At 45.1% G+C, this 25,254-nt stretch overlaps 1 protein-coding gene and 1 pseudogene across 2 annotated transcripts in view; both read right to left on the bottom strand.

Annotated features, from left to right (window-relative positions):
• The window catches only part of LOC143747225 (E3 SUMO-protein ligase RanBP2-like), a 56,566-nt pseudogene that overhangs the window by 8,057 nt on the left and 23,255 nt on the right, over window positions 1-25,254 (bottom strand). The window contains exons 12-22 of the transcript XR_013206696.1: window positions 21,872-22,033; window positions 21,670-21,807; window positions 21,445-21,576; window positions 19,790-19,966; window positions 19,620-19,703; window positions 14,019-14,157; window positions 12,284-12,378; window positions 9,568-12,181; window positions 8,082-9,492; window positions 974-1,140; window positions 775-892 (exon numbers count right to left, since the gene is read on the bottom strand). The product of XR_013206696.1 is annotated as an E3 SUMO-protein ligase RanBP2-like (transcript). The remainder of the gene's footprint in view (window positions 1-774; window positions 893-973; window positions 1,141-8,081; window positions 9,493-9,567; window positions 12,182-12,283; window positions 12,379-14,018; window positions 14,158-19,619; window positions 19,704-19,789; window positions 19,967-21,444; window positions 21,577-21,669; window positions 21,808-21,871; window positions 22,034-25,254) is intronic.
• Window positions 22,484-24,964, bottom strand: LOC143747228 (E3 SUMO-protein ligase ZBED1-like). The gene is made up of 5 exons (XM_077239846.1): window positions 24,899-24,964; window positions 24,383-24,553; window positions 23,966-24,335; window positions 23,155-23,882; window positions 22,484-22,901 (listed from the first exon to the last, which is right to left on the bottom strand). The coding sequence occupies exons 1-5, from the start codon at window positions 24,962-24,964 to the stop codon at window positions 22,500-22,502; spliced, it is 1,737 nt and encodes a 578-aa protein (XP_077095961.1). The 3' UTR covers window positions 22,484-22,499.

Below are 25,254 nucleotides of genomic sequence, written 5' to 3'. Positions count from 1 at the left end.
AACTCAACCAAAGGAGCTCCACCACCTCGGGATGGAGTCTCCAATCCCCCGGCCTCGGCCCCTGTCTCGACAGGGAGTCTGTTTAACTGGTTAAACTGGTATCATGGTTTCAGTGATGTTTTATCATTTCTAAACTGAGGAAAGAAACTGCATCCAATTCTAATAATAAAAATATTCCTTATTTTTGGTTACAAACACTTAACTTACATTTACCTGAACCAAAGTAGTAACTGTTTTTCATTGTCTTATCGTCGTGTCAGTGTTTTCATTCAGTGAGTTCTGCCCTCTCGTTATAACCAATGACCGTCTACGCTGAAAGATGAATCTCTTATTTATATTGTGTTGCACTGTGTGTTATGATGAAAGCATTCGTGAGGGTTCTGCAGACATCACTGTGATTGGCTCTCTTTTATGCAACATGTGATGATCTAAATCTAATGCTGTAATCAACACCTTTCAAAATAGATAATCTCTGCAGCTGTAAGAGTAGAAGTGTAGTTTTCAGAATATGTAGTACTAATTTCATATGCAAAGGTGTCAGCCAATCACACGCGCGTCTCCTTTCAGTTACCAGTGTTTAGATCAGAAGGCTAAAATCTGGAGATGTTTTTTCATGTCTCGATTCTTCTTATATGATCCTTCATTATACGGGTAATAACTCCTTTAATACGCCAGATAAACGCCCCTCTGCTGCTCTGCTCTTACAGTCTCTAGAGGATACACTGGAGTGTGTCCAGGGCAGGGCTGCTGTAGAAGTGAGGAGGACACCTGTACCTGCAGTGGAGCTGGACTCGCTCTCGCTGCTCCTCTTCTTGGAGAGGTCATTGGGGTCAATTCTGCCGTCCACGGGAGGCTCTTCTGCTGCTGCATCATGGGAAGGCTTCGGCTTCACCTGTGTGTCCAGAACAAGTCACATGAGTGCAACCAGTGCTGCTAATCACGTCTGATGTCAGTGTTCAGAAAGCCCTCTGACCTGAGCGTGCTGCAGTGTGTGTAGCTCTGCGCTGAAGTCTTCGGGTCGCTCTGAGTCAGAGTCACTGCTGACGCCGCAGAGGAACGTGGGCGGCAGCTTCAGGCGTCTGGCTCTCTGCTCCTCGGCTGCAGTCGGCTGCTTCTCCCACACTAGTGTGACCTCAGAGTCTGCAAACACACACTCTATCAGAGTCTGCAAACACACACTCCCTCAGAGTCTGCAAACACACACTCTATCAGAGTCTGCAAACACACACTCTATCAGAGTCTGCAAACACACACTCCCTCAGAGTCTGCAAACACACACTCTATCAGAGTCTGCAAACACACTCTCCATCAGAGTCTAATAACACACTCGCCCTCAGAGTCTGCAAACACACACTCTATCAGAGTCTGCAAACACACACTCTATCAGAGTCTGCAAACACACTCTCCCTCAGTGTCTGCAAACACACACTCTGTCAGAGTCTGCAAACACACACTCTATCAGAGTCTGCAAACACACACTCTAGTCAAGTCAAGTCAAGTCAAATTTTATTTTTATAGCACATTTAAAAACAACAGAGTTGCGCCAAAGTGCTGTACAGAACGTCTCGGTTACGTATGTAACCCTAGTTCCCTGATAGGGAACGAGACGCTGCGTCAAACGCTGTGGGAACGCCCCTGCGTTGTGCGTCATGAAGCACGTATGGAATCAGCCCAATGGAGAGATGGAACGTCATAGGCGGGTGACGTCATCGACCAGGAAACTATAAAGCACCCCATAAACACAAGCGCAACAGCTTCTGATAGGCCTGAAGGAAGCGCTAGCGGGAATGCCGGGAGTATGGTGGAATGACGCAGTGTCTCGTTCCCTATCAGGGAACTAGGGTTACATACGTAACCGAGATGTTCCCTTTCAAGGGATTTTGAGATGCGTCAAACGCTGTGGGAACGCTAATACCCAAGTCGCCATAGGACCAAGTGACCGCCATGTGAGAACTAGCGCACAGAGGACGAGAGCACCTGTGCCCCAGGGGTAGAACTTAAGTCTAGGTCGTAGAACTTAATGAAAGTATGCGGTGAAGACCATCCAGCCGCATCAGAAACGTCACTGAGGGAAACTCCTGACAGTAAGCCTTTAGAAGCCGCCATACTCCTGGTAGAGTGGGCTTGTACAGCCAAAGGTGAAGGCTGACCAGCCAACTCATAGGCAAGTGAGATAGCCTCGACCACCCACTTGCTCATTTTCCGTTTAGACGCGGGACACCCCTTCTTGGGTGGCCCAAAGCACACAAATAGTTGTTCTGACTTCCTCCACAGGGCAGTTCTGTGGACAATGGCGTCTAACGCCCTAACAGGGCAGAGTAAATTAAGTTTCTCCTGGTCAGACGACAGAAATGGAGGAGGACAAAAGGCCTGCAGAACTGTAGGTCTAACAACATTAGTAGGGACCTTGGGAACGTAACCTGGTCTAGGATGCAGAAAAGCCTTAACCATGCCAGGCGAAAATTCCAGGCACGAGGGTGAAACCGACAGAGCCTGCAAATCTCCGATTCTCTTTAGTGAGGAGATAGCAAGAAGAAAGATAGTCTTAAACGTGAGAAACTTCTCAGGAACTTCTTCGATAGGTTCAAGAGGAGCTAGGGAAAGACCTTCTAATACGATGGCCATATCCCAGGCCGGCACCCTCGTACGAACTGCTGGCCTCAGCCTCAGTGTGCCACGAAGGAAACGAGTTATAAGCGGGTGTCTCCCAAGAGAAACTCCACTGAAAGGGACGTGGTAAGCAGCCAGTGCCGCCACATACACCTTTAGTGTGGAGGGGGATAGCCCTGTGGAGAAGCGCTCTTGCAGGAATTCCAGCACTGCACCCACTGGGCAGTTAACTGGGTCCTGCAGGTGCTCTCAACACCAAGAAGTGAAGAGTTTCCACTTCAAGGCATAAAGCTTCCTCGTGGATGGAGCTCTGGAGTGAAGAATGGTCTCAACAACCTCGGTTGAGAGACCAGAGTTCATGAGCTGGGCCCCCTCAGAGGCCAAGCCCACAATACTGGGCGGGGGTGAAATATCATGCTGCCCGCCTGAGAGATTAGATCCCTCCTGACCGGGAGCTCCAAGGGAGAGCCGTCCAGGAGAGAAATCAGGTCCGCAAACCATACTCGGGCCGGCCAGAACGGGGCTACTAATAGTAGGCTGACCCCGTCCCGGCGAACCCTCTCCAGAACTGCAGGTAGCAGAGCAATCGGGGGAAAGGCGAACAGATGTGACCTCGGCCACGGCTGCACCATAGCGTCCAACCCCAGAGGGGCTGGATGGCTGATGGAAAACCACAGATGACAATGCGTGGTCTCCTTGCAAGCGAATAGGTCCACCTCGGCGCGACCGAAACTCAGCCAAAGGAGCTCCACCCCCTCGGGATGGAGTCTCCAATGCCCCAGCCTCGGCCCCTGTTTCGACAGGGAGTCTGCTACCACATTCAAATACCCAGGAAGATACATTGCTCTCAGAAATAGTAACCTCCCTTGGGACCACAGGAGGATCTGACGGGCCAACTTGTAAAGCCGGCGAAACCGCAGGCCCCCCTGATGATTTATATAAGAGACCACCGACGTGTTGTCTGACTGAACTAACACATGATGACCTCTCAGGTCTGCTAGGAAGTGTTTCAGAGCCTGGAACACCGCCAACATCTCTAGACAATTTATAAGCCGTGATAGATGATGGTCCTGCGACAGCCCTTGGGCTGGACGACCACTCGTGACCGCCCCCCACCCTGTGAGGGAAGCATCCGTCGTTAGCGTTACGCGACGAACAAAGAGCCCCCAACACAGGCCCTTTGAATAGGAACCAAGTTTCCTTCCACATGACCAGAGCACGAAGGCAGCGCCGCGTGACTTTGACTGTGCGGAGCGGATTTCCCCTCGGGGAGAATCCCTTGGTCCTGAGCCACCACTGTAGCGATCTCATGTACAACAGGCCGCAAGGTATAACGTCGGACGCTGCTGCCATCAGACCCGACAGTCTCTAAAACTGTTTTACAGTAAGTAGCTGGCCTAGCTTTACTTGTTTCACAGCTGAGAGAATCGAAACGATGCGGGTCGGAGCGAGTCGCGCCTGCATCGAAACCGAAACCCAACAACACCCAGAAAAGTGGTCTTCTGAGGAGATAATACACTTTTCTTTGCGTTCAGCCTCAACCCCAACTTCCTGATATGAACGAGAACGACATCTCAATGTCGAACCGCCATCTGCTCTGTCTGAGCTAAAATCAACCAATCGTTGATGTAATTGAGGACACGAACACCCTGAAGCCTCAGGGGCACTAGTGCTGCGTCCATGCATTTCGTGAAAGTGCGGGGAGATAAAGCTAGGCCAAACGGAAGAACCCTGTGCTGGTACACCTCGCCCCCGAAGGCGAACCTCAGGAACTTCCTGTGTTGTGGAAGGATGGAAATGTGGAAGTACGCGTCCCTTAGATCTATCGTGACAGACCAGTCCTCGGATCTGATTTGTGACACGATCTGCTTGATAGTGAGCATCTTGAATTTTGGCTTCCCTACCGAGCGATTCAATAGGCGCAGGTCTAAAATTGGACGCAACCCCCCATCCTATTTTGGAACGATGAAATATCGGCTGTAATAGCCTGACTCCACACTGGGAGGAGGAACCCGTTCTATAGCCTCCTTTTGAAGGAGTGCTTTCACCTCTTGTTCCATAACCAGAGCCTGCTCGGGGCCCACCACTGTAGGCAGAACCCCTCTGAATCTTGGTGGACGACACCTGAATTGGATAGCATAATCCCTTTCTATTGTCTGCAGGACCCAATGAGATATTTTTGGAAGGCTTTTCCACTCTGCCAGAAATTCTACTAAGGGTACCAGTCTCTCGAGACTGGCCTCTGGTGTAACTTGAGCAGCAAACGCAGCGCCCTGTAACGGCACACCGGCAGGGAACAACTGGTCTAACCGCTCTGAAACCCTCCTCAGAGGGAGCGAGCATCCCTCGGGAAATCGCTCGCTGGGACCGTCTGCGCCCCGGCGTGAAGGCGGGGTTGGCAGAACGGGCCCCTCGGGGCACCGAGGAAGAATGGGCACCGTAGAAAGAGGTGCACACCTTTCCGCCTCGGTGGGGACCACCCTCAGTGTCCTGCGCGCCGGGGCGCCAGGACTTATTCTTAGCCGAAGCCTTCTTAGCTAATATAACTGTCCTCAGATCAGTTCTATTACTGGGAGATTTCGGCTGAGAGTGCCGCGGCTGAGCCCACTGTCCAGCAAGGGGAGCACGAGACTGGACACTCTGCTTCAAAGCCCTATATGATGAGCTCGCAGACGGCCGGGGCTGCTCCCGCCCAGCAGCCCCAGGGACATGAATTTTTAAAGGCGGAAATTTCTTAAAAGCTGTTGTTTGCTTTTCCTTCTCCTGGAATTTATCGATGACAGAATTTACAGCATCGCCAAATAAACCCGGGGGGAGAGAGGAGTGTCTAAAAGGAAAGCTTTTTCTTTTTCTTTTATATTTGTCTGATTTAACCACAGATGTCTTTCTGCGGCCACCAGAGCTGCCATAGATCGACCCACTAGCTTGGCCGACTCTTTGGTTGCGCGCAGGGATAAATCAGCAGCCTGACGCAGTTCGACAACCACGTCAGCACTGACCTCCTCACTCTCACTCAAGTCCCTCAGCAGGTCATTCTGGTATGCCTGCATCATAGACATAGTATGCAGACATGACGCAGCCTGACCCGCCGCCGAATACGCTTTACCCACAAAAACCGAAATATTTCTAAGAGGCTTGGTCGGTAATGCCGTTGCCTTAACAGATGACGGAGCCTCGAGGGAGAGAAAACTCGCAAGCGTCTCTTCCACGCGAGGCATGGCCGAATAACCATATGATTTTGCCCCCACAATATTAGAATATGTTGAAGTCTGGGGACTAAACACTCCATATGACATTGGTATTTTCCACGATTTCGACACCTCAGTGTGGAGATCGGGAAAAAACGGCAAGCACCGGCGTGGAGGTTGCACTCGTGACGGCAAAAATCTCTCATCTAATTTTGATTTAGAAACAGTCTCCTGTCTAGTCCCTGGCCATACAATGCTGAGTTTTTCTACAGCTCTTGTTAATACCTCCACTAGCTCATCACTTTCGGGAGTGTAAGGTGGCGAATCCTCCACATCTACCTCATTTATAACTGGTGCCTCAGCCCGAGCGGAAGAAACCGCAGCGCGTGCTTCCGAACACGGGACTGAGGCACTGGATCGAACCACTCTCCTCGAAGAGCGCCTGGCGGGAGCGGAGCGTCCTTAATGGCAGACGCTCGCAATGCTCACAATCAGCTCCCTCGAGAGCTGACTGGGCATGCTGCACTCCCAAACAAACAACACAAAGAACGTGTGTATCCCCACTCGTAAAATAACACGAGCAGGGAGGGACACACTTCCTACACTGCTGTTCGTTCACCATATCTCTCTTAATATATATATATATATATATATATATATATATATATATAAATTGTTTGTGTGGTGCAGAGTATGTAAAGACAGACAATATTCACATAGGGAAAGATTCACATATAGTGCAACTGAAGGCACAAAAAGCTGTTGCGCTTGTGTTTATGGGGTGCTTTATAGTTTCCTGGTCGATGACGTCACCCGCCTATGACGTTCCATCTCTCCATTGGGCTGATTCCATACGTGCTTCATGACGCACAACGCAGGGGCGTTCCCACAGCATTTGACGCAGCTCGAGTTCCCTAGAAAGGGAACTACAATATGCAATTAAAAAACATCCAAGCAGACAAGGCAAAAGACAGTTATAGACGTATTACACTCGACACACTCCATTTAATAGATTCATATAAAATCAAAGCAACTTAATTAAAAGCCAGAGAGAATAAATTTAAGCCGATTTAAAACTAGATAATGCCGGAGCACACTTCACAGCGAAGGGCAGACTGTTCCAGAGTTTAGGTGCCGCGGCGGAGAAGGCCCGACCACCCTTGTTTTTACAGCGAAAGCGTGGGATAGTTAAAAGAAGCTGATTACAAGACCTAATACCTATTCTATCAGAGTCTGCAAACACACACTCCCTCAGAGTCTGCAAACACACACTCTCCATCAGAGTCTGCAAACACACTCTCCATCAGAGTCTGTAAACACACACTCCCTCAGAGTCTGCAAACACACACTCCCTCAGAGTCTGCAAACACACACTCTCCATCAGAGTCTGCAAACACACACTCTATAAGAGTCTGCAAACACACGCTGAGGATTCTTACTAGAAGTGTACATGCGCCCGAAAGCCAAAAATGCTGTACGCAAAAAAATAGTCAGACTTATAAAACCGTGCGTACGCCAGAACCTGCGCAGAATTCACTTTATAAATCCCAATCAGCGGAAGATTGTGCACATGCGTCTCCTCCCCGAAACAACCATATATGAGCTTACAACGCCTCGTTTTACTATGCATATCCTCATCTGCATATCATTTACATATGATTATTCATCCACGTGATAACGTTTAATGGCACAAGACATTAGGAAAATATGAAATACGGATGTGTCGTCACATTACATTAATAAAAATAATTTAGTAGTCTATCCTTGCCTTGTTTTTGAATAATTAAATCAAATAGTGTCAAATAAAATAGTGTTAAAAAAGTTTTTCTCAAACTTTTCCACTGGCCAAATAGTATTTTTAATTGATTTATATTTTTAATGGAAACAGATAGACCTTGTTATGCATTATTTGCTTAAAACTATTTTCTCAGACAATCTGCTATTATCATGATAAGAATTATCTCTGTAGTTAACACATTAAAACACAGCTTGCCAGAGGAAAAGTGTTCAAAAGCATTGCATCCACAATAAATATTTCTGTTTATTGAATATATATATATTTTTGTAACTTCTCAGTAATGATTTCATGTAGTTTAAGTGTTTAACTCCATTAATGAGAAGGGCATATTTAATCTAAATGTTTATATCAGAAGTAAAACATAGTTTAAATCATTCTTTTATTTATTTAAACTGTTATTGTGAACATGCACTGTATGTATGATTAGGACTCATAAAGAAGATTTACGATTTTACAGTTGTGGTGCTTTCAGAGTCGAGCTTTACCTGCAATGCTACTTTCATCATCCTTGCTTTGGTAAGATTTCAGGTCTTTCGGACCAGATTTAATTTCTTCAGCTTTCTGTATAAGATGGGCCGTTCTGCCAGTATTCACAAGCTTGTGAGGGGTTTGTAAAGGAATATCCAATAGCAGCCGCTGACACTCCTCAAATATTTCCTTGAACTCTTCTGCAAGCTCTGGTGTTTTGAATTTTGCCGCAAGCTGTTCTAATCTGGCATCTCCATCTGAAAAGTCATTGGCAATCCACATCCAGGCTCTGTCTGACCCAGAGAGGGGCTTCAAGTTCATTGTGGTTGTGATCCAATGATTAGCACATAATCACCTGCTCTCTCCTCATAAGAACTCGAAGTCGCCCATTCTTATTATTTTTGAGCAGTTTAAGGTTGCCAACTCCTCTTTCTTTCCATTGGCTAATTTCTGTATCAAATCTGAAGAGTTTGACACGCTGCGAATACAAGCTTTTCTCATCTTCTTCCCCTGTTACAAGGTCAACCTTCTCAGGCATCTGAACAACTGGCTCAAACTGAATATCGTCATTATCCTCTGTTTTGTACATTTCATTTTCTTGATCGGCAGAGGTGTCTGTCTTGGAGCTGGACTTAATTCCTGTAAACAACTGCTGGCCAGCCCCTGCAAATCCTTTGAAAGTGGGATCCTTCTGGCCAAACTGAAAACTACCTTGTGAAGAATTTGCCAATTCTGCGAAACCAAAGGAGTTAGGCTTACCGGTAAGGAGGGGGTCATTTTCTTGACTACCAGTGCCTAAGGGCTCATCTGAGGAACTTGGGATTGCCTCTTTTTCCTCCTCTCTGTGAAGTTCAGCAATATCCTTCTGGCCAAACTTTAAACTAGCTTGTGAAGAATTTTCCAATTCTGCAAAACCAAAGGAGTTAGGCTTACCGGTAAGGAGGGGATTATTATTGTGACTACCAGTGTCTAATGGCTCATTTGAGGAATTTGGGATTGCCTCTTTTTCCTTCTCTCTATGAAGTTCAGCAATATCCTTCTGGCCGAACTTTAAACTAACTTGTGAAGAATTTTCCAATTCTGCGAAAGCAAAAGAGTCAGGCTTACCGGTAAGGAGGGGATTATTTTCGTGACTACCAGTGCCTAAGGGCTCATCTGAGGAATTTGGGATTGCCTCTTTTTCCTTCTCTCTGTGAAGTTCAGCAATATCCTTCTGGCCAAACTTTAAACTACCTTGTGAAGAATTTGCCAATTCTGCGAAACCAAAAGAGTCAGGCTTACCGGTAAGGAGGGGATTATTTTCGTGACTACCAGTGCCTAAGGGCTCATCTGAGGAACTTGGGATTGCCTCTTTTTCCTTCTCTCTGTGAAGTTCAGCAATATCCTTCTGGCCGAACTTTAAACTACTTTGTGAAGAATTTGCCAATTCTGCAAAACCAAAGGAGTCAGGCTTACCGGTAAGGAGGGGATTATTATTGTGACTACTAGTGTCTAAGGGCTCACCTGAGGAATTTGGGATTGCCTCTTTTTCCTTCTCTCTATGAAGTTCAGCAATATCCTTCTGGCCGAACTTTAAACTAACTTGTGAAGAATTTGCCAATTCTGCGAAACCAAAAGAGTCAGGCTTACCGGTAAGGAGGGGATTATTTTCGGGACTACCAGTGCCTAAGGGCTCATCTGAGGAATTTGGGATTGCCTCTTTTTCCTTCTCTCTGTGAAGTTCAGCAATATCCTTCTGGCCAAACTTTAAACTACCTTGTGAAGAATTGGCCAATTCTGCGAAAGCAAAAGAGTCAGGCTTACCGGTAAGGAGGGGATTATTTTCGTGACTACCAGTGCCTAAGGGCTCATCTGAGGAACTTGGGATTGCCTCTTTTTCCTTCTCTCTGTGAAGTTCAGCAATATTTTTCAGGAGGTCAGATGCAGATCCATTTTGTGACTGTCCGTCTGATGCGTTTGCCTCAGATTCTGCAATGCCAAACTTGAAACCACCAGCGGGCACTGGCATGGAAAACGAAAAATGTGAACTGCTCGACTTATCAGCCTGAGTTGTAGAGGACTCTACAAACTTGAAAATTTCTGAGGATGCTTTTTCCTTACTTGTACCAAACTGAAAAGCAGGACCTGGATTGATATTGGCTGTAAATACTGTTGCAGCAGGTTGCTTGCTAGAACTACCAAAACTGAATGAAAAAGAGGAACTTGATTGTGCAGTAGCGGTCTTGCCTTTCATATTTGGGTTTGCTGCCTGACATGAAACACACTGCCTAGCTGTACCTTCATTTCTTACCAGGCAAGTGTCACAATCCCACTGTCCCTCTTTTTTACCAAACATGGCAGCTAACTCAGTGCTGCAGGGGGCTTTGCAAGAAACGCATTCAGTTTCTGAAGCATCATTCTTCACTAAGCAGGAGTCACAGTCCCATTGACCCTCTTTCTTGACAAATTGAGAGCCAAAACCAGAGCCAAAAGGAAGTGCTGGAGTTGCTGACACTTTCCCATGTTGTGGTGCATCAGCCTGAATAGTTTTCTTATCAGCTTGAGCTGCAAGGTCAACAGATGTTACTGCAGATTCATTTGATTCAAATTGAAAAGAAACTGGTAATTGAGACCCAAATGCTAAAGCCTTTGAGCTGACATCAGTGTCTCCAGTAAGTCCAAAAGAAAAAAAATTGGCAGGAGGAGCCACAGGCGCAGTCTCTTTGAGTTCCTCTACAGGTTTGTTCTTTGCTGTTGAAGGAGCTGCACTGTTGCAGGCAACACACACTGCAGATGTGGGAGCGTTTCTTACACAGCACACATCACAGTCCCATTCACCCTCCTTCTTGGAAAACAGTGTTTTAAGATCCATTTCTTTGGATGAAACCTGAGGCTTCGGAGTTTCACATTTATTTTCCAACTGTTGGCCTTGTGGGGACTCTAGAATGAATTTTTGAGCCTCCTCAAATTTGAATTTAAACAATGCAGCATCATCCGCAGTTTTAAAACGAATGGCCAACTGCTCGGTCTTGGGTATTTCATCTGAATAGTCAATAGCATACCACACCCACGACTTGTCAGATCCAGCATTTGGTTTGAGGACCATATCTGCAGTGATATAGTGATTAGCACAGATTTTGAGAACCTGTTCCCTCCTCATCAACAGACGAACTTTCCCGGAAGTTCGATGTTTTAGAATTTTGAAACTTCCAATGCCCCTCTCTTTCCATTCTTTAGTCTCAGGGTCGAACCGGAAGAGTTTTGCTCTCTTGCAGAACATCTCCTCTTCCTCCTCCTCACCAGTTTTCACATCAACCTTATCAGGAAGAGGCACAATGGGCTCAAAATGAGGTCCATCCTCTTCCTCTTCCACATGGGTGCTATCATTATCACTTTCCCCGCTTTTCTCTTCCCGAGCCTCTGGATTTCCTAATACTGGTTTGGTTCCACTTGCAAAGCTAAATCTTTGGTCAGTGTTATCAAAAATATAAATTTTGCTCTGAGTAGCATCGGTGAATGTAAACCCTGTGGCACTTTTACTCCCAAAAGTAAAGACTCCACTTTGGCTAGGCGGATGCTCTTGGGTCTGATGTTTCGGTTCTGATGGTCCTTCCGCTTTGAGAGGAATATCTGACGTCAGAAGTCCCAAGAGGCTTTCACTATTTTTTAACTGAGCAGAGGAAAAGGTGAAATCACCATCATTGGACTTGAAATTGGAGTTGAACTTGAATGCAGTTGTTGCCAATGTTGATGGGGCAACGGCAACCCCCCCAAAGTTTGGAACCGTAGGAGGTTCACCTGCGAACTGCGACCCAAGACTCATCTTGGGGTCAACAGCCTTATTTTCAATACTCTTGGATGGTTGAGTAGATGTATCGACACATGGCTTAGTGAAATATCCAGGCTCTGGCAATGTTGGATTGACTGTAGGTTGAGGAAAACTCTGACCATAATACTCTTCACTGTATGGGGAGAGTAAGGATGTAGCTGGGGACTCAAACCGGATGGGAGCACCAAAGACCTGCTCTTGAGGATATATGCATGCAGGAGTTGACTGAAGAGGTGGTGTGTGTGTTGATTGTTGGTAGGCATACATATGCTGCTGTGGAGGAAGACGATTCATCCCGTATACTGGGCCCTGCAAATGTGAACAAACAATAATTTGATATTGATTCCCAGTACTTTTTCTTGGTAACTAAAAAGGTAGAATATATTGCATATATGAACATCACTTCACTACCTTTGTTGGTGTAACATTTGCAGCAGGGCGTAGAAGATACTGTGAATTATATGCTGGAGACTTGTTGTAGTACACAGAGGGACCTGTAGTGGTAACTGAGAAAAAAAAGGAATGCGTTTTTATTATGTCTTAAAAATTGTATACGCAAGTGGTTCTCATTTTTTTGGTGATGCCACCATTTAGAAGCAAAAAAAAAAGTGCGGTACACATATAAATTAATGAAAAAATGTTTACATTATTAAATCTGACACAAAAATAGAAGCCAACAATATAATTGTAGGAGCCATGTAATGGGAAAGTAATGTGACCAAATGATAATGGGAGTGTCATTAATTAAGTGGGGTTAAAACACCTCTTGTGTGTGTGTGTGTGTGTGTGTGTGTGTGTGTGTGTGTGTGTGTGTGTGTGTGTGTGTGTGTGTGTGTGTGTGTGTGTGTGTGTGTGTGTGTGTGTTGTGTGTGTGTGTGTGTTAGTTTGGAAGAATAGGGGTGAGTGCTGGAGCACATATTTTGTTGACCATGCAAACCTGTACAAAATAAAACAACATGCAAGCTTCGAGGATAAACGTGTCACAGACGTTATTCCTCCATTCAGCTCCTAAGCGGTTTATGCTCCTAAGCGGATTGTTTTTATGTGCCGCTACAACAATTTGTTTTGTTGAAAAACTGCTGTGCATTTTCTTCCAGCTATATATTTTTCTTTTATTCTGATAAAGTTAACTGAATGAACTTTTTTAAGTAGACCTACATAATTGCTTTTTCTGTTGCAAAAGACACCTTGAATTAATAAGCGATATTGTTTCGCAGGAGCAATATGAAAAATAGTTGCACAAAAGAAAAAAGAAAATCCTGTCACTTTCTCACGGTCACGTCTCTCTAAACCCATAAGACATTATCTATGGAACTCAAGGAGGAGAGGATGATGTTTGTAACCTTCAAGATCAAATGGCACATAAAAGCACCATCAAAGTTTTTCATGTGATTTAAAGCTGCAGTCCATTGTTTTTCCTCTTTGTCGCCATCTCTGTTCGAAATCTGCAATTGCAGTTATTCGCGGAATTATCAACTTTACGTGGGTTGTGCCTCGGCATGGCACAGCGTGGATGAATCCAATGTGCGGCTGTCAGGCGCCGTGCCGGTTTGGATACTGGCATTCACAATCACAGATTCTACTTTTTGGAAGTATGACCAACATAAGAATTTTCATCGGAAAATGTCATCTGAACAAATAAGTAACATTCACTTTTGTTCTGACCAAATAAGGGGAAAAAGGCATTGCAGTAAATCACACTGATTAAATCTAATGATTGTCAAACCATGCAAATTATACTTTTTCTCAAATTGTTAATGTTAGCAACATCAGCATTGCGTGACTACATTTAATGTGTATTATTACCTTATTATTACCAGTGTAGTTCAGTTTCCATTTCTGTGCAGTCTAATTTCTAATGGTCATACCAACAAATTAATGTTCCTTAGAACAGGTACTCTTTGAAATACAAACACACGTATCTGTAATCAGATGCATATTTATCCTTGTTTTCGCATGGGCCCGGTTGCAGACTCTTTTATTCTGTAGCCACTCCGAAGTCCGAATAAGTCTTTTGCATTTTACAACGGGTGAATCTCCAGTTGTCACTGGTTATTGTCGTTTGAACCTTTCTGGATCCGCCATCAAATTAATAAGTTTAATTATAGGCTGTGAGAAAAGGAATAAAGCACCTCATTAAACTGACCAGTAAGAGGAGCACCATGCAACGCCTGCGCTCCAGGAAACCCTTCCTGAAGTCCTTCTGCTGGATAATTATCTCTGTACATCCTATATGAGGATGCTGTCACTTCAGGGGAATTAAGGCGCAGGTCATGAACCTCATTCTGTGTGAGACGGAAAACAAAACATGATATTACAAATCCTAAAATCTGAAACTTGCCTGATCCAATACCCTAAAAGTGCTTCTGACCAGTTTTACATGGTTGTATTTAAAACCATTAGAAAAATTGTACCGCTTTGTCAAAAACTAACCTCTAAAACAACACTTTTAATGTAATAGCATTTTTAAGTTATGTTTTTGTTTTTTTAAGCATTTATTAGATAGGACAGCATAGATGAAATCGTAAACAACAGGGAGGACAGAGAAGGGAACATAGTTTATCATAGTAAAGCTACTTTGAGCAATATGTATTGTATAAAATGCTATATAAATAAAGGTGACTTGACTTTAGTGTCCTGCAGATACACAGAGCACAAGGTGGCGCTAACATACAGAAAACTGCATTCAAGACCTGTACTCCACATTTGAGAAGACAACGAAAATTACTGGTAGTTGGTCGTGCTTGGCAGTCAGTCCATGTGCGCGTGCCTTCTGCCTGGCTCTCCTCTCTTCTGCTAGTTTCAAGATCTTGTCCTCGCCTGTATTTAGCTGTTTCCTGAGCAAGATCGTGCGATTAGCTGCAGTGTCCTCCCAGATCTCTGTGTTGATGTCCAGGGCTTTCATGTTGCGCTTGCAGACATCTTTATATCTCAGTTGGGGGCAACCTTGGGGTCTTTTGCCTAATCCAAGTTCACCATAGAGGATGTCCTTGGGCATTCGGCCATCTTCCATACGGCGCACGTGGCCAAAGCCAGCGCAGTCTGCATTGTTTGAGCAGCCTGTACATGAAGGGGAGGCCGGCATAGGCAAGAACCTGTGCGTTGGGCACTTTTTCATTCCAGCTGATGCCAAGGATACGGTGGAGACATCGCATGTGGTAACTGTTCAGCTTCTGCTCTTGCTTGGCATATGTTGTCCAGGATTCACTCCCGTACAGGAGGGTGCTGACTATGCAGGCTTTGTACACTGCCATCTTGGTTTGGGTAGTCAGCTTGGGGTTCTCCCAGATGCGAGTGGTCAGTCGTCCTAGGGTTGTTGTGGCCTTTCCGATGCGTTTGTTGATTTCGGCATCTAAGGACAGGTTGACGCTGATGGTGGAACCAAGGTAGGTGACAGGTGGACCACTTCAAGTTTGTAGTTGTTGATGGTGATGACAGGTGGTGTGTCTACATCTTGGCCCAGCACGTTGGTTTTCTTCAGGCTGATGGTTAGTCCGAAGTCTTTGCAGGCCTGGGAGAATCTATCTATCAGACACTGTAGATCTTGTTCAGTGTGAGAGGTGACTGCTGCGTCATCGGCAAAGACCATATCTCTAATGATGGTCTTACGCACCTTGGTTTTTGCCCTGTTGTAGAGTTGTAGAGTCTGATCTTGTGTGCATGTACACCCCTTTGGTTGAATTCCCGAAAGCATGTTTCAGAAGAAGGGAGAAGAGCATGCTGAAGAGGTTTGGAGCAAGGACACAGCCTTGCTTCACACCGCTTTTGATGTCAAATGGTTCGGACATGCTGCCATCATACTGGACGGTTGCCTTCATACCGTTGTGAAAATATCTGATCATGCTGTGAAGCTTCAGGGGGGCATCCGATCTTCAGGAGGACGTTGAAGAGCCCATCCCGGCTAACCGGGTCGAAGGCCTTGGTCAAGTCTATAAAGGCCACATAGAGGGCTTCTGCTGTTCCCTGCACTTCTCCTGTAGTTGGCGAAGTTAAAAGTTCATGTCCACTGTAGAATGTTCTGCTCTAAAGCCACATTGGGACTCAGGGTAGACACATTCTGCCAACTGTTGAAGACGCACTAACAGCACTCTTGCATACAGTTTGCCTACGGTGCTCAAGAGGGAGATGCCTCTGTAGTTGTTGCAGTCAATCCTGTCGCCTTTGTTCTTCTACAAGGTGACGATTTTGGTGTCTCTCATGTCTTGTGGAACACCACCTTCCCTCTAACACTGGCAAAGGATGTTAAATAGAGGCTGCAAAAGGGTGGTCTTGCAGTGCCTAATCAGGTCTGGGGGGATGCCATCAATCCCAGGGGCTTTGCCGCAGGCTAAGCTGTTGATAGCCTTACGGAGTTCTGCCAGTGTTGGTTCAGCATCTAACTCCTCAATGGTGGACAGAGGATCGATGACGTCCAGTGCTAAGGCGAGAACAATGTTCTCTCTGGAATAGAGCTCTGTATAGTGTTCCACCCATCTCTCCATCTGCTTGGTTTTGTCTGTGATTACCTTACCGCAGCTGGTTTTCAGGGGTGCAGTTCTGATCTGAGTTGGTCCGAGAGCTTTCTTGATGCCCTCGTACATGCCTCTGATGTCACCTTGTACTGCTGCATTCTGAATGTCATGACTGAGCTCCTGCCAGTACTCGTTGGTGCATTTTCTTGCTGTCTGCTGTACTTTGCTCCTTGCTGATCTGAGTGCTTGAAGGGTTTTCCCACCTGGTGAGCGCTTATATTCAGCAAGGGCAGCACGGTTTAATTCAATAACAGGGGTCAACTCCACAGACTTGGCATCGAACCAGTCGCAGTTCTTGAAGGTCTTTCTCCCATAGGTAGCAAGAGCTGATTTCTGAATTGCCTCACACAGGTGATCCCATGACGCGGAAGCAGTGTTACATGGGTAGCCTACAGACAGAGCATCCTCAAGAGACTTTGTCAATTCCTCGAACTTCTCTGGATGTTGCATCTTAGTCGTGTCAATGCATGGCTTCCCTTCTTGTTTGTAGCGGTGGAGTTTCTTTGGCAGCAGTTTGATCCTGCAGCATACCAATGAGTGATCGGAGTCGCAGTCAGGACTGTTGTATGAGCGGGCGAGAAGCACATGCTTGAGGCTTGTACGTCTGACGATGACCATGTCAAGCTGGTGCCAGTGCTTGGATCGAGGGTGGCGCCATGACACTCTGTGTTGTGGCTTCGTCTGGAAATAGGAGTTGGTCACGCAGAGGCCATGATAAGAGCAAAGCTCCAACAGGCGCTGGCCATTCTCGTTTATCTTGCCAACTCCAAAGGAACCCAAGCAGGAAGGCCAAGAGTTATGGTCTGCACCTACTCTGGCGTTGACGTCGCCAAGGAGGACGAGGTGTTCACTACTGTGGATGTTCTTGATGGCGTCATTCAGGTTAGTGTAGAACTCGACTTGGGTCAAAATTGGGGCATAGGCGCTGATGAGTGTAACTGGTCCCTCAAAGGTATGGAGGCGGAGGGTCAGCAGGTGTTCTGATCCCTTGTCACCTGGTTCAACCATCTCCAGCAAGGTGTTCCTCACTGCAAACCCTACTCCATGCTCTCTGCAGTCCACAGCGCTCTTTCCTTGCCAGAAGAAGGTGTAATCCTTCTTCTTCAAAGATCCTGATTCAGCCAGGCGTGTTTCTTGCAGAGCGGCTATATCTACCTTCAGTCTCAGTCTTTCTTATGTCACTGATGTTCAGGAGGTCGTCAAGTCCAGTTGCCATGGTGCGGACGTTCCAGCATCCCAGAGTGAGAGCTGGTCTCTTCTTGTTGTTTTTTCTTGGTGTGTTATTGCTTGGTGCAGAAATTGTGGTCTGCTTGTCTGATTTCCTTATCCCCATGCACCCAATGAGGAAGGCAGACCTTGGCGGGACAGCACCTTACTGGCTGGGGACTGCCCAACTTAAGGCGGGCAGTAGCTGTCCAATGAGATGTGTCTCTCCCACAGCCGGAAGCAACAATGGCGCTACACTCTACGCCAGGGGTCTCCAACCTTTTTTCATTTGAGAGCTACTTTTTAAAAAAGATAGTGGCCGAGAGCTACTCACGTAGGCTAATACAATACTTCTTAACTAGAGATGAAATGGCATGAAAATTTCATTTCATGATTATAGTGACCAAAATGATCACGGTTATCACAGAATCCTGTTCAAAAAGTACTAATACTACACAATAAAATCAATTCACCAAGGTTTATGTCGAAAACCAGCAAATAAAAAATATAATTAGAATTAATTTGCACTTTTGTTTACATAAACAAAATAACAAACATTAACAATGATTGCCAGATTTTAAAGGAGTGTCTTGCAACATGTTATCTACTACTGGTAGCTCGCGACCGACGTGTTGGAGACCCCTGCCATAGACCATTGGCAACCGCAATGCTAGCTCCACAGATGAGGCATACAGCTTTATCTTTAACGTTAGTGAAGAGGAATTCTGTCTCCCACTCGTCGTTAAAATAATAAGTATTCTTCTTTTTTGCATGACCTGCATAATAAGCCATAATTAATATTTTTTTCTTTTTTATAGTTCAAATTATCTTATGTATGTATCGTCTGCCCGCGACCGCCTCAACTCACAGAAGTTACGTTACGTTTTTTGTTTTTTTTAAATGTGCTCGACGTGCAGATTCTAAATATTTTAAATTATTTTATTATTTATTATGTTTTAATGGTATATGAAATGTTACCATTAGTTATTTTCTTATTTTATGCCATAATCATAAATAAAATAAAAAAACTATATGAAAGATTACAATTCAGGCTATTTATAGAACGTGCTCGTCGGGCGACTCAGAGACGCCATGCGGGCTACCTGGTGCCCGCGGGCACCATGTTGGAGACCACTGCTCTACGCCAATCGAGCATTGTAGCTTATAACCGGTAGACTGCTGCTTCCCGTGTTGTTTCGACGCTGTGAAGCGAAGCTGAAGTGTCCTCTCTCCAGGGCGCAAGCCAGGGCAGGGTAATATGGAAGACAAGCTGTTGACCAAGTAGCAGGTCCCCCTTTCTCCACGGCGCTGATTGATCCAACGGAGCGACAGGGCCGATACAGTTTGGGACCAGCGCCATCGCAGGAGGTGCCAGGGCGAGATTGCATGCAACCACGCGCTGCCTATTGGACTCCAGCTCCAGATTTTTCCTCAAGGTCTACTCCTGAAGCCCTATCCCAAAAGAGATGTAGCCGCAAGGCAGTAGAGGTTTTTGATAGAGTTTACCTTCTTTGCATGAGGCAGGTGGCACCGGGTTACATAGTTACCGGTGGCAGGTATGACCTGACCTGACCTGACCTTGATGCAAATAATGGCAGTGATACACAGGTACGTTTGTAAGTGATGAAAGAATGGATTATTCAATAGAAGACATGACGATAAACACCAAAAACATTACATAGTAAAGTAACTATGCCTTTTAAGCCTTTAACTCGTGTTGTCAAATGTACTTTGTTACTAAAGTGTTCACGAGGTGAATAAGACATTGAGTGCAGTTATCTTTGATTATGACAGCTCTTGTTCAGAGTAAATGTTTGCACGCACAAACTGCAATACCCATGCGCTCTATGCACTCTTGCTCTATGAATACCTTATGCTCAAGGGTTTATTGCTGTCTACAGTTGTATAGAAAAAATAAAAATATCAATAGGCTACATTGACAAAACCTCAAAATAATGTTCACAGTATTGAAGGCAAAGCAAAAGCAAACACTGACTGATTCTGCTACAAGTGGTGGATGTGCGACTGACCTTCAAGGACCCGACCTGCTGGCACAGCAACTGCAGGAGGGACTTCTGGTCCTCAGCCCAATGAGGAGTCGTTTTGGGCGAGAACTGGAGAAAGAAACAACAGTCAGGAACTGTAACGCTGTGTAAAGAGCAAACAAAGCTTCTGCAATAGCACCAGTGCCATGACATACTATGGATCTTTTAGATGGAGACGTGGCACTTTTGGATGGAGACGGAGTGGAGAACTTCACATGTGGCTGAGTGGGCTGACCGGGGCTGGACGTCAGCGGATAGTCCACATGATCTTCATCCCGCTCGCCATCATCTGCAAGCTGCTGGTTGACCTCGTTCAGCGAATCAATCACGTCCTCCATAGAAACAGACAATTTAAAACACGAAGGGACAGATTTAAAGGACTAGTTCATTCAAAAGCAGTTGCTCATTATCATTTAAAGAGACATGCACCGAAACGGGTCGCTGTGAACAGAGCTGTTTTTGAGGAGATAAAAGGGTGTTGTTTTACACAGCCATAGAGGAATTTTAACCAAAGTATGTAAGAAACTTTACATGAAGACCCAAAAGAATCATACCAACTTGCGGAAAATGGGCATCCGATGACCCCTTGAAAACTATGGTTGATTACAATATGTTACGTGGGTGCATGTAGAGCTGTGTGTGATTTATTTATCCTAGTTTGTTAGGTGGAGTCGTGAACTGCAGAAGTGGAGTGACATCATCGGGGTTTCTGCTATTTAAACCGCGACGGCATTGATGGCTCTCTCTCTCGCCTGCTGGAGGGAACCAGTGTTTGAGTGTGTTTTGTTATGTTTTCAGTAACAGGTTATGGGTTTATTTTACTTAGTTTACGTTTTGTTATTTAGTTAGATCAGCGAGGTAAGCAGATGCCCGCAAGACTCACCTGTTCTATTCTTTTCGGGAGCTATGTAAGATCTCTCCTGTTAACTAGGTGTAGTCAGGTATTTCTGTTTTCTTTAGCTACCCTGCCTGTGTACTGTTATTATTTTTGTTAATCGTTGATATTGTTTATTGTCTTTCGTGTACTTGTCTCCTCAACATTAAAAGTGTTATGGTGTGACTGGACGTCAGAAAAAAATCAATCGTCTGTGATCTTTGATATGTTCGGTCCTTACCTTGTGTCTGTTTTAGAATGAGCTAAAGCTGGTTAAGGGCCGTAACACAATATCACAATACACAAATCATGGAAATGTTATTACAAACACTACTGAAAAGCAACAGACCCTCATGATCTTTTCCAGAGTAGTAGTAGATCCATCACAAATTTGATGCGAGTTCAAAACTTTTGACTTTGGTTAAGCTTGAGTGTTTTCTCTGGTTCTGAAACCACTCCATCAGACCGTCTCCAAAGAGTGACAGACACTGACTAGTATTACTCGACACAAATTCACAATTCAACTAAACATGACTTCTCATGACACACGCAACCCTGATGTAGGTGATGACTGAGTAGCTACGACTAGTTGTAGAATCAGAGTTCAGTGCTTTTTAAAAGTATCTTCGGACAGATCTAATATAAGCCCAGCACTAAAATCTGCACTATTTCCTGCAATGGCCACTTGTGTAAACGCATGTGAAGTTGATTTAAAGCGAGATTCCTCAAATTCAACCCCTGCCCTCAGAGATTAGCTCAAACCCGATCAAACTCACCTGGCTGTAGCTTTCCAGCAATCTTGAAGACCTTGATTAACTTAAGGTGTGTTTGTTTAATGCTAGAGCTAAACTCTGCAGGACAGTGGCCCTCCAGGGTCAGATTTGAGAAACCCTGGAGTAAAGTAAGCAGCACAAATATCAGAGGTGTTTAACCTACCTTGTCCATGTCCTCTGGACTGGCCTGAGAAATCTTTGCCAGGTATTTCCTGAACTGCAGGAGGAAGTTGGTGCTCCTGCCCTGCATCTCCTTCATCCTGTTTCTCGCCTCCTCTGACAGCCTCTGATAGATCTGTCCATCAACACACATCCACAAGCTCATCAGGTCAGGCTCATTCACAGGCCGATGTTAATTACTTCACTTCTGAAGAGAAAGCGCTGTTACCTTAGCAAGATGCCAATTAGACGAGATGCTGTTGAGCTTCTCCAGCTTTGCGATGGCCTCGTCGGTGTTGCCCTCGATGTCAAGCAGTGTGGCAGAGCTTATGGCGGCCTCTTCCTCATATAATCGCACTTGAGAAGGCTGAAGACAAAGACCATTAGAGACAAACAACCATATGAAACAGAAGCAGGAAGAGAGTACATACCTGTATGTCTCTACTGTGAAAGTGCATGAACATCGGCTCCAGAGGTTCAGGAATGCTGCGTTTGTTTCGGATTTTCTCAAGCAAGGGGAGCACAACTTTCCAGTAGTGCACACTGCGGCCTGCATAGTCCTTCTGGTCATAGTAAGAGTTCACCCGTTCCCCCTGTCAAACACACACATCGATGTCAGGACACACCTGCTCAGTCTGTACTAGGGGTGCAACGGTACAGATAGCCCACGGTACGGTCCGTACCTTGGTTTTTGGGCCACTGTCTCGGTGCGGTTTCGGTACATGTTTTGTACAGAAAGAGACTGCTATTTCATCCCAAAAATATGTTTTATTTTTCTTATGAGCATAAACAGAATGTCACAGTAGGAAGAAGATCAATGTGTATGGAATAAATTAACAATTTGGAATAAATACAAAATGTAAACGAACACACTATAGAATATTCAAGTGGATCCCAATTCCAAACCTTGATAACTGGTATATGAAGTGATCAATGTGAAAGAAAAAGTGCATTTTTACCTTTAACAAACATAAATTAGCTTGTGGTTTGAATAAAAAAGCAGAGCAAAATAATATAATAAAAAAAATACTGCATTCAGTATACAAAGTGCAATGTTATTTACTCATCCACTATTGAGAGATTCTTGTGCAAAAAGATGAGTCTATCAACACTGTCTGGTGCAAGGCGAGACCGGTTGGCACTAACGATGTCCCCAGCAGTGGAGAAAATTCTCTCACTAGGAACTGAAGTCCCTGGGACACAGAGGAGACGTTTTGCCGCTTTTGCTACATGAGGGAACTTGCACTCATTGGTCTTCCACCACATGAAAGGATCAGCATCAACACCAATGGAGTCTGCTAACCTATATGAAGCAACTTCATCCTCAACAATCTGGGAAAGAGCCTTGACCTGGTCTTGTTTTTTAAAAACCTCCCCAAATAGCTCTGCCATTGCTGTCTTCTTTGGAGGGGGAGAGGCTGACTTTTGTCCCTCTGTGGGTGGCATTGTCTCCGCTTGTCTCTGAAAGAACAATGACAAATATTTAGCATATAGAATAACAGCTGTAAATGTCTATGTTTTGCTCCTGTGAACTTAGTATAATTGCCACAATAGAGAATAGTTCAACTGCTGTTTTGTTTTATTGTTGACAGATATGTATGTATACTATGTACAAGTATGACATGTTAAATCATCTATATACATTTTGACAACAAAAAAGTAATCATTAAATAAATACACAGCCATAGATTCACAGAAAATAAGATCATCATACCTGTGGTTCATACTCCAGGATTTCTGTGGTGAGATCTTTGTAGAGTCTGTCAAGGGAGGATTCATCAAGGGAGGGCTGGGATTTAAACTTGGGATCCAGGGCTGTGGCTTTTTGGAGGTACTCCTGAAGGTCAGGGTCAGTGTACCTTCTTCTATCCAGGTCCTGTGCAATGGCTTCTTTTGCTTCTTTGATAACTGTACTGTCTTCATCTCCAGGTACCATGGATTTGAGAATCATTTCCTTCAGTGGGAGGATCATTGAAATTGTGGGGGTTGTTTCACTGCTCATGAGTGTTGTCACAGTCTTCAGTGGTTTGAGTACTTCAATTAGTTGCTCTGCCATTTTTTGTTCTCCATCAGTCAACATTGCAATGCCCGTGACGTGGCTCATCAGGTTTTTGTCCATTGTTAATGCCGAATAGATGGCAGGCTGCTGCTCAACATATCGTGACAACATGTCATGTGATGTGTTCCACCGAGTGATCACATCATTGATTAACTTGTGCTTTGGCAAGTTTAACATTTCCTGTTTCACAGCAAGTGCTTGGTTGGCTGTGGTGCTGAGGTGAAAAAAGGTGACAACTTTCCTCACTTTCCCAAGGAGGCGGGACACACCATTGATTGACACTGCCCTCTTGGCCGCGAGATTCACAGTGTGAGCAAAACAGCCAGTTTGGGGTCCCGGCTCAACAGTTTCATTGACTGCATTAACTATGTTTGCAGCATTATCTGTGGCGACAGGTATAGTTGTGTTTGGGCGCACCGGCTTCCACTCGGTGACTGCATTTTCAACTCCTCTGCTAAATGCGCACTTGTGTGGCTTTCATAGAGTGGGCGGGTCTGCAGCACAGCACTTTTCATCTGCCAGTCCAACATGTAGTGAACCGTCACAGTCATGTAGCTCTGTGTTGCCCGAGAAGTCCAACTGTCCGTAGTCAGTGCGAGGCTTTCTGTTTTCGTCAAATCACTCTCGATGGCTTTGCGCGTTTTGTCGTAAAGACCAGGGATGACAACCGCACTGAAATAAGTGCGACTGGGCACAGCATAACGTGGGTCGAGCGTTTTCATTAAATGTTTAAACCCCACGTCCTCTACTACAGAAAAGGGCTGTAAATCTTTAGCGATAAACACTCCCAATGCACCGGTTATCTTACTGTGTTTCTCTGAAGAGGCCCGGTAGGTCTGAGCAAAAGCATTCTCAATAGACAATTGTTATTTTCTGCTAGTGCCTGTTCGGGTCGCTCGACTGACCTGTGTTCAGGAAGCGTTATGTCTGGATGCTTTCGCTGGATATACTTTGACATATTGCTCGTGTTTCCTTTGGAGTATGCGACATGTGCCAAACAAAGTTTACAGACTGTGTCATTTCTGTTGATTGTTTTCCCTCCTTCGTCGTTGTACTCAACCCCAAAGCCAAAATGATTCCACACTGAAGATTTGAAAGATGCTGGTGCATCTTCAAATTTCTGTTTTTAAACTCCGCTATAGCTCGCCATTTCTACGTGTCTCTGTAGCATGTGTAGCCAAACAACTAGTAGTACGGGCCAGTGAGTGTCACAGTGTCTGGTTTGTGTTCCCCGGGTGTCCACTAGAGGTCTCTTCCCCATACTGTCACCATTCACTCTGGAACTGCATCCCCCACAATCCTTGTCTGTACCAATCACTGTTCATTGCACTCAGCTGTTCCCCGTCATCATTGTACCCAGCTGTTACCTGTTATTCATTGTTAGTTCTTTGTTTTATACCCTGTCTGTGTCAGTGTTTTTGTGATGGAGTCCTTGTTTGATGTCCATGCACTTCCATGTTTCCATGGCTGTACTGTTTCGTGTTTCGTGTTTCGTGTTTTCTGGACTGCCTTTGTTGGATTTTGACCTTTTGCCTGACTTGGATCATGATTACGGATTACCCCAATAAATTGCTATTGGATCTTACATTTCCTGTGTGTGTGTCCGTGACAGAAGGACTCCATCATTATATATATATATTTATAGATCCAGCATTATGGGGTTTCGTATCCTTTCCCCCAACACGGAGAAGGAGAGGAGGGGACGAGTCAAGAATTTGATGACACTACGTCAGCAGGGCCAGATGGTGGGTTGTC

This window comes from Siphateles boraxobius, unplaced genomic scaffold (genome assembly GCF_051911475.1).
Source record: "Siphateles boraxobius isolate OS27281-9 unplaced genomic scaffold, OSU_SipBor_1 100, whole genome shotgun sequence".
Lineage (NCBI taxonomy): Eukaryota > Metazoa > Chordata > Actinopteri > Cypriniformes > Leuciscidae > Siphateles > Siphateles boraxobius.
Note: the sequence above shows the minus strand (reverse complement) of the source record. Positions and strands in the feature narration are given on the sequence as shown.

Excerpts from the sequence above, each read along its gene's own strand:
- LOC143747228 (XM_077239846.1), bottom strand. The coding sequence starts at position 24,964 with ATGGAAACATGGAAGTGCATGGACATCAAACAAGGACTCCATCACAAA. Across the intron at positions 23,883-23,965 it reads ACTCTATGAAAGCCACACAA|ATAATGCTGCAAACATAGTT; the intron begins GTGCGCATTTAG and ends CTGTCGCCACAG. Across the intron at positions 22,902-23,154 it reads TCCTGGAGTATGAACCACAG|AGACAAGCGGAGACAATGCC; the intron begins GTATGATGATCT and ends TTGTTCTTTCAG.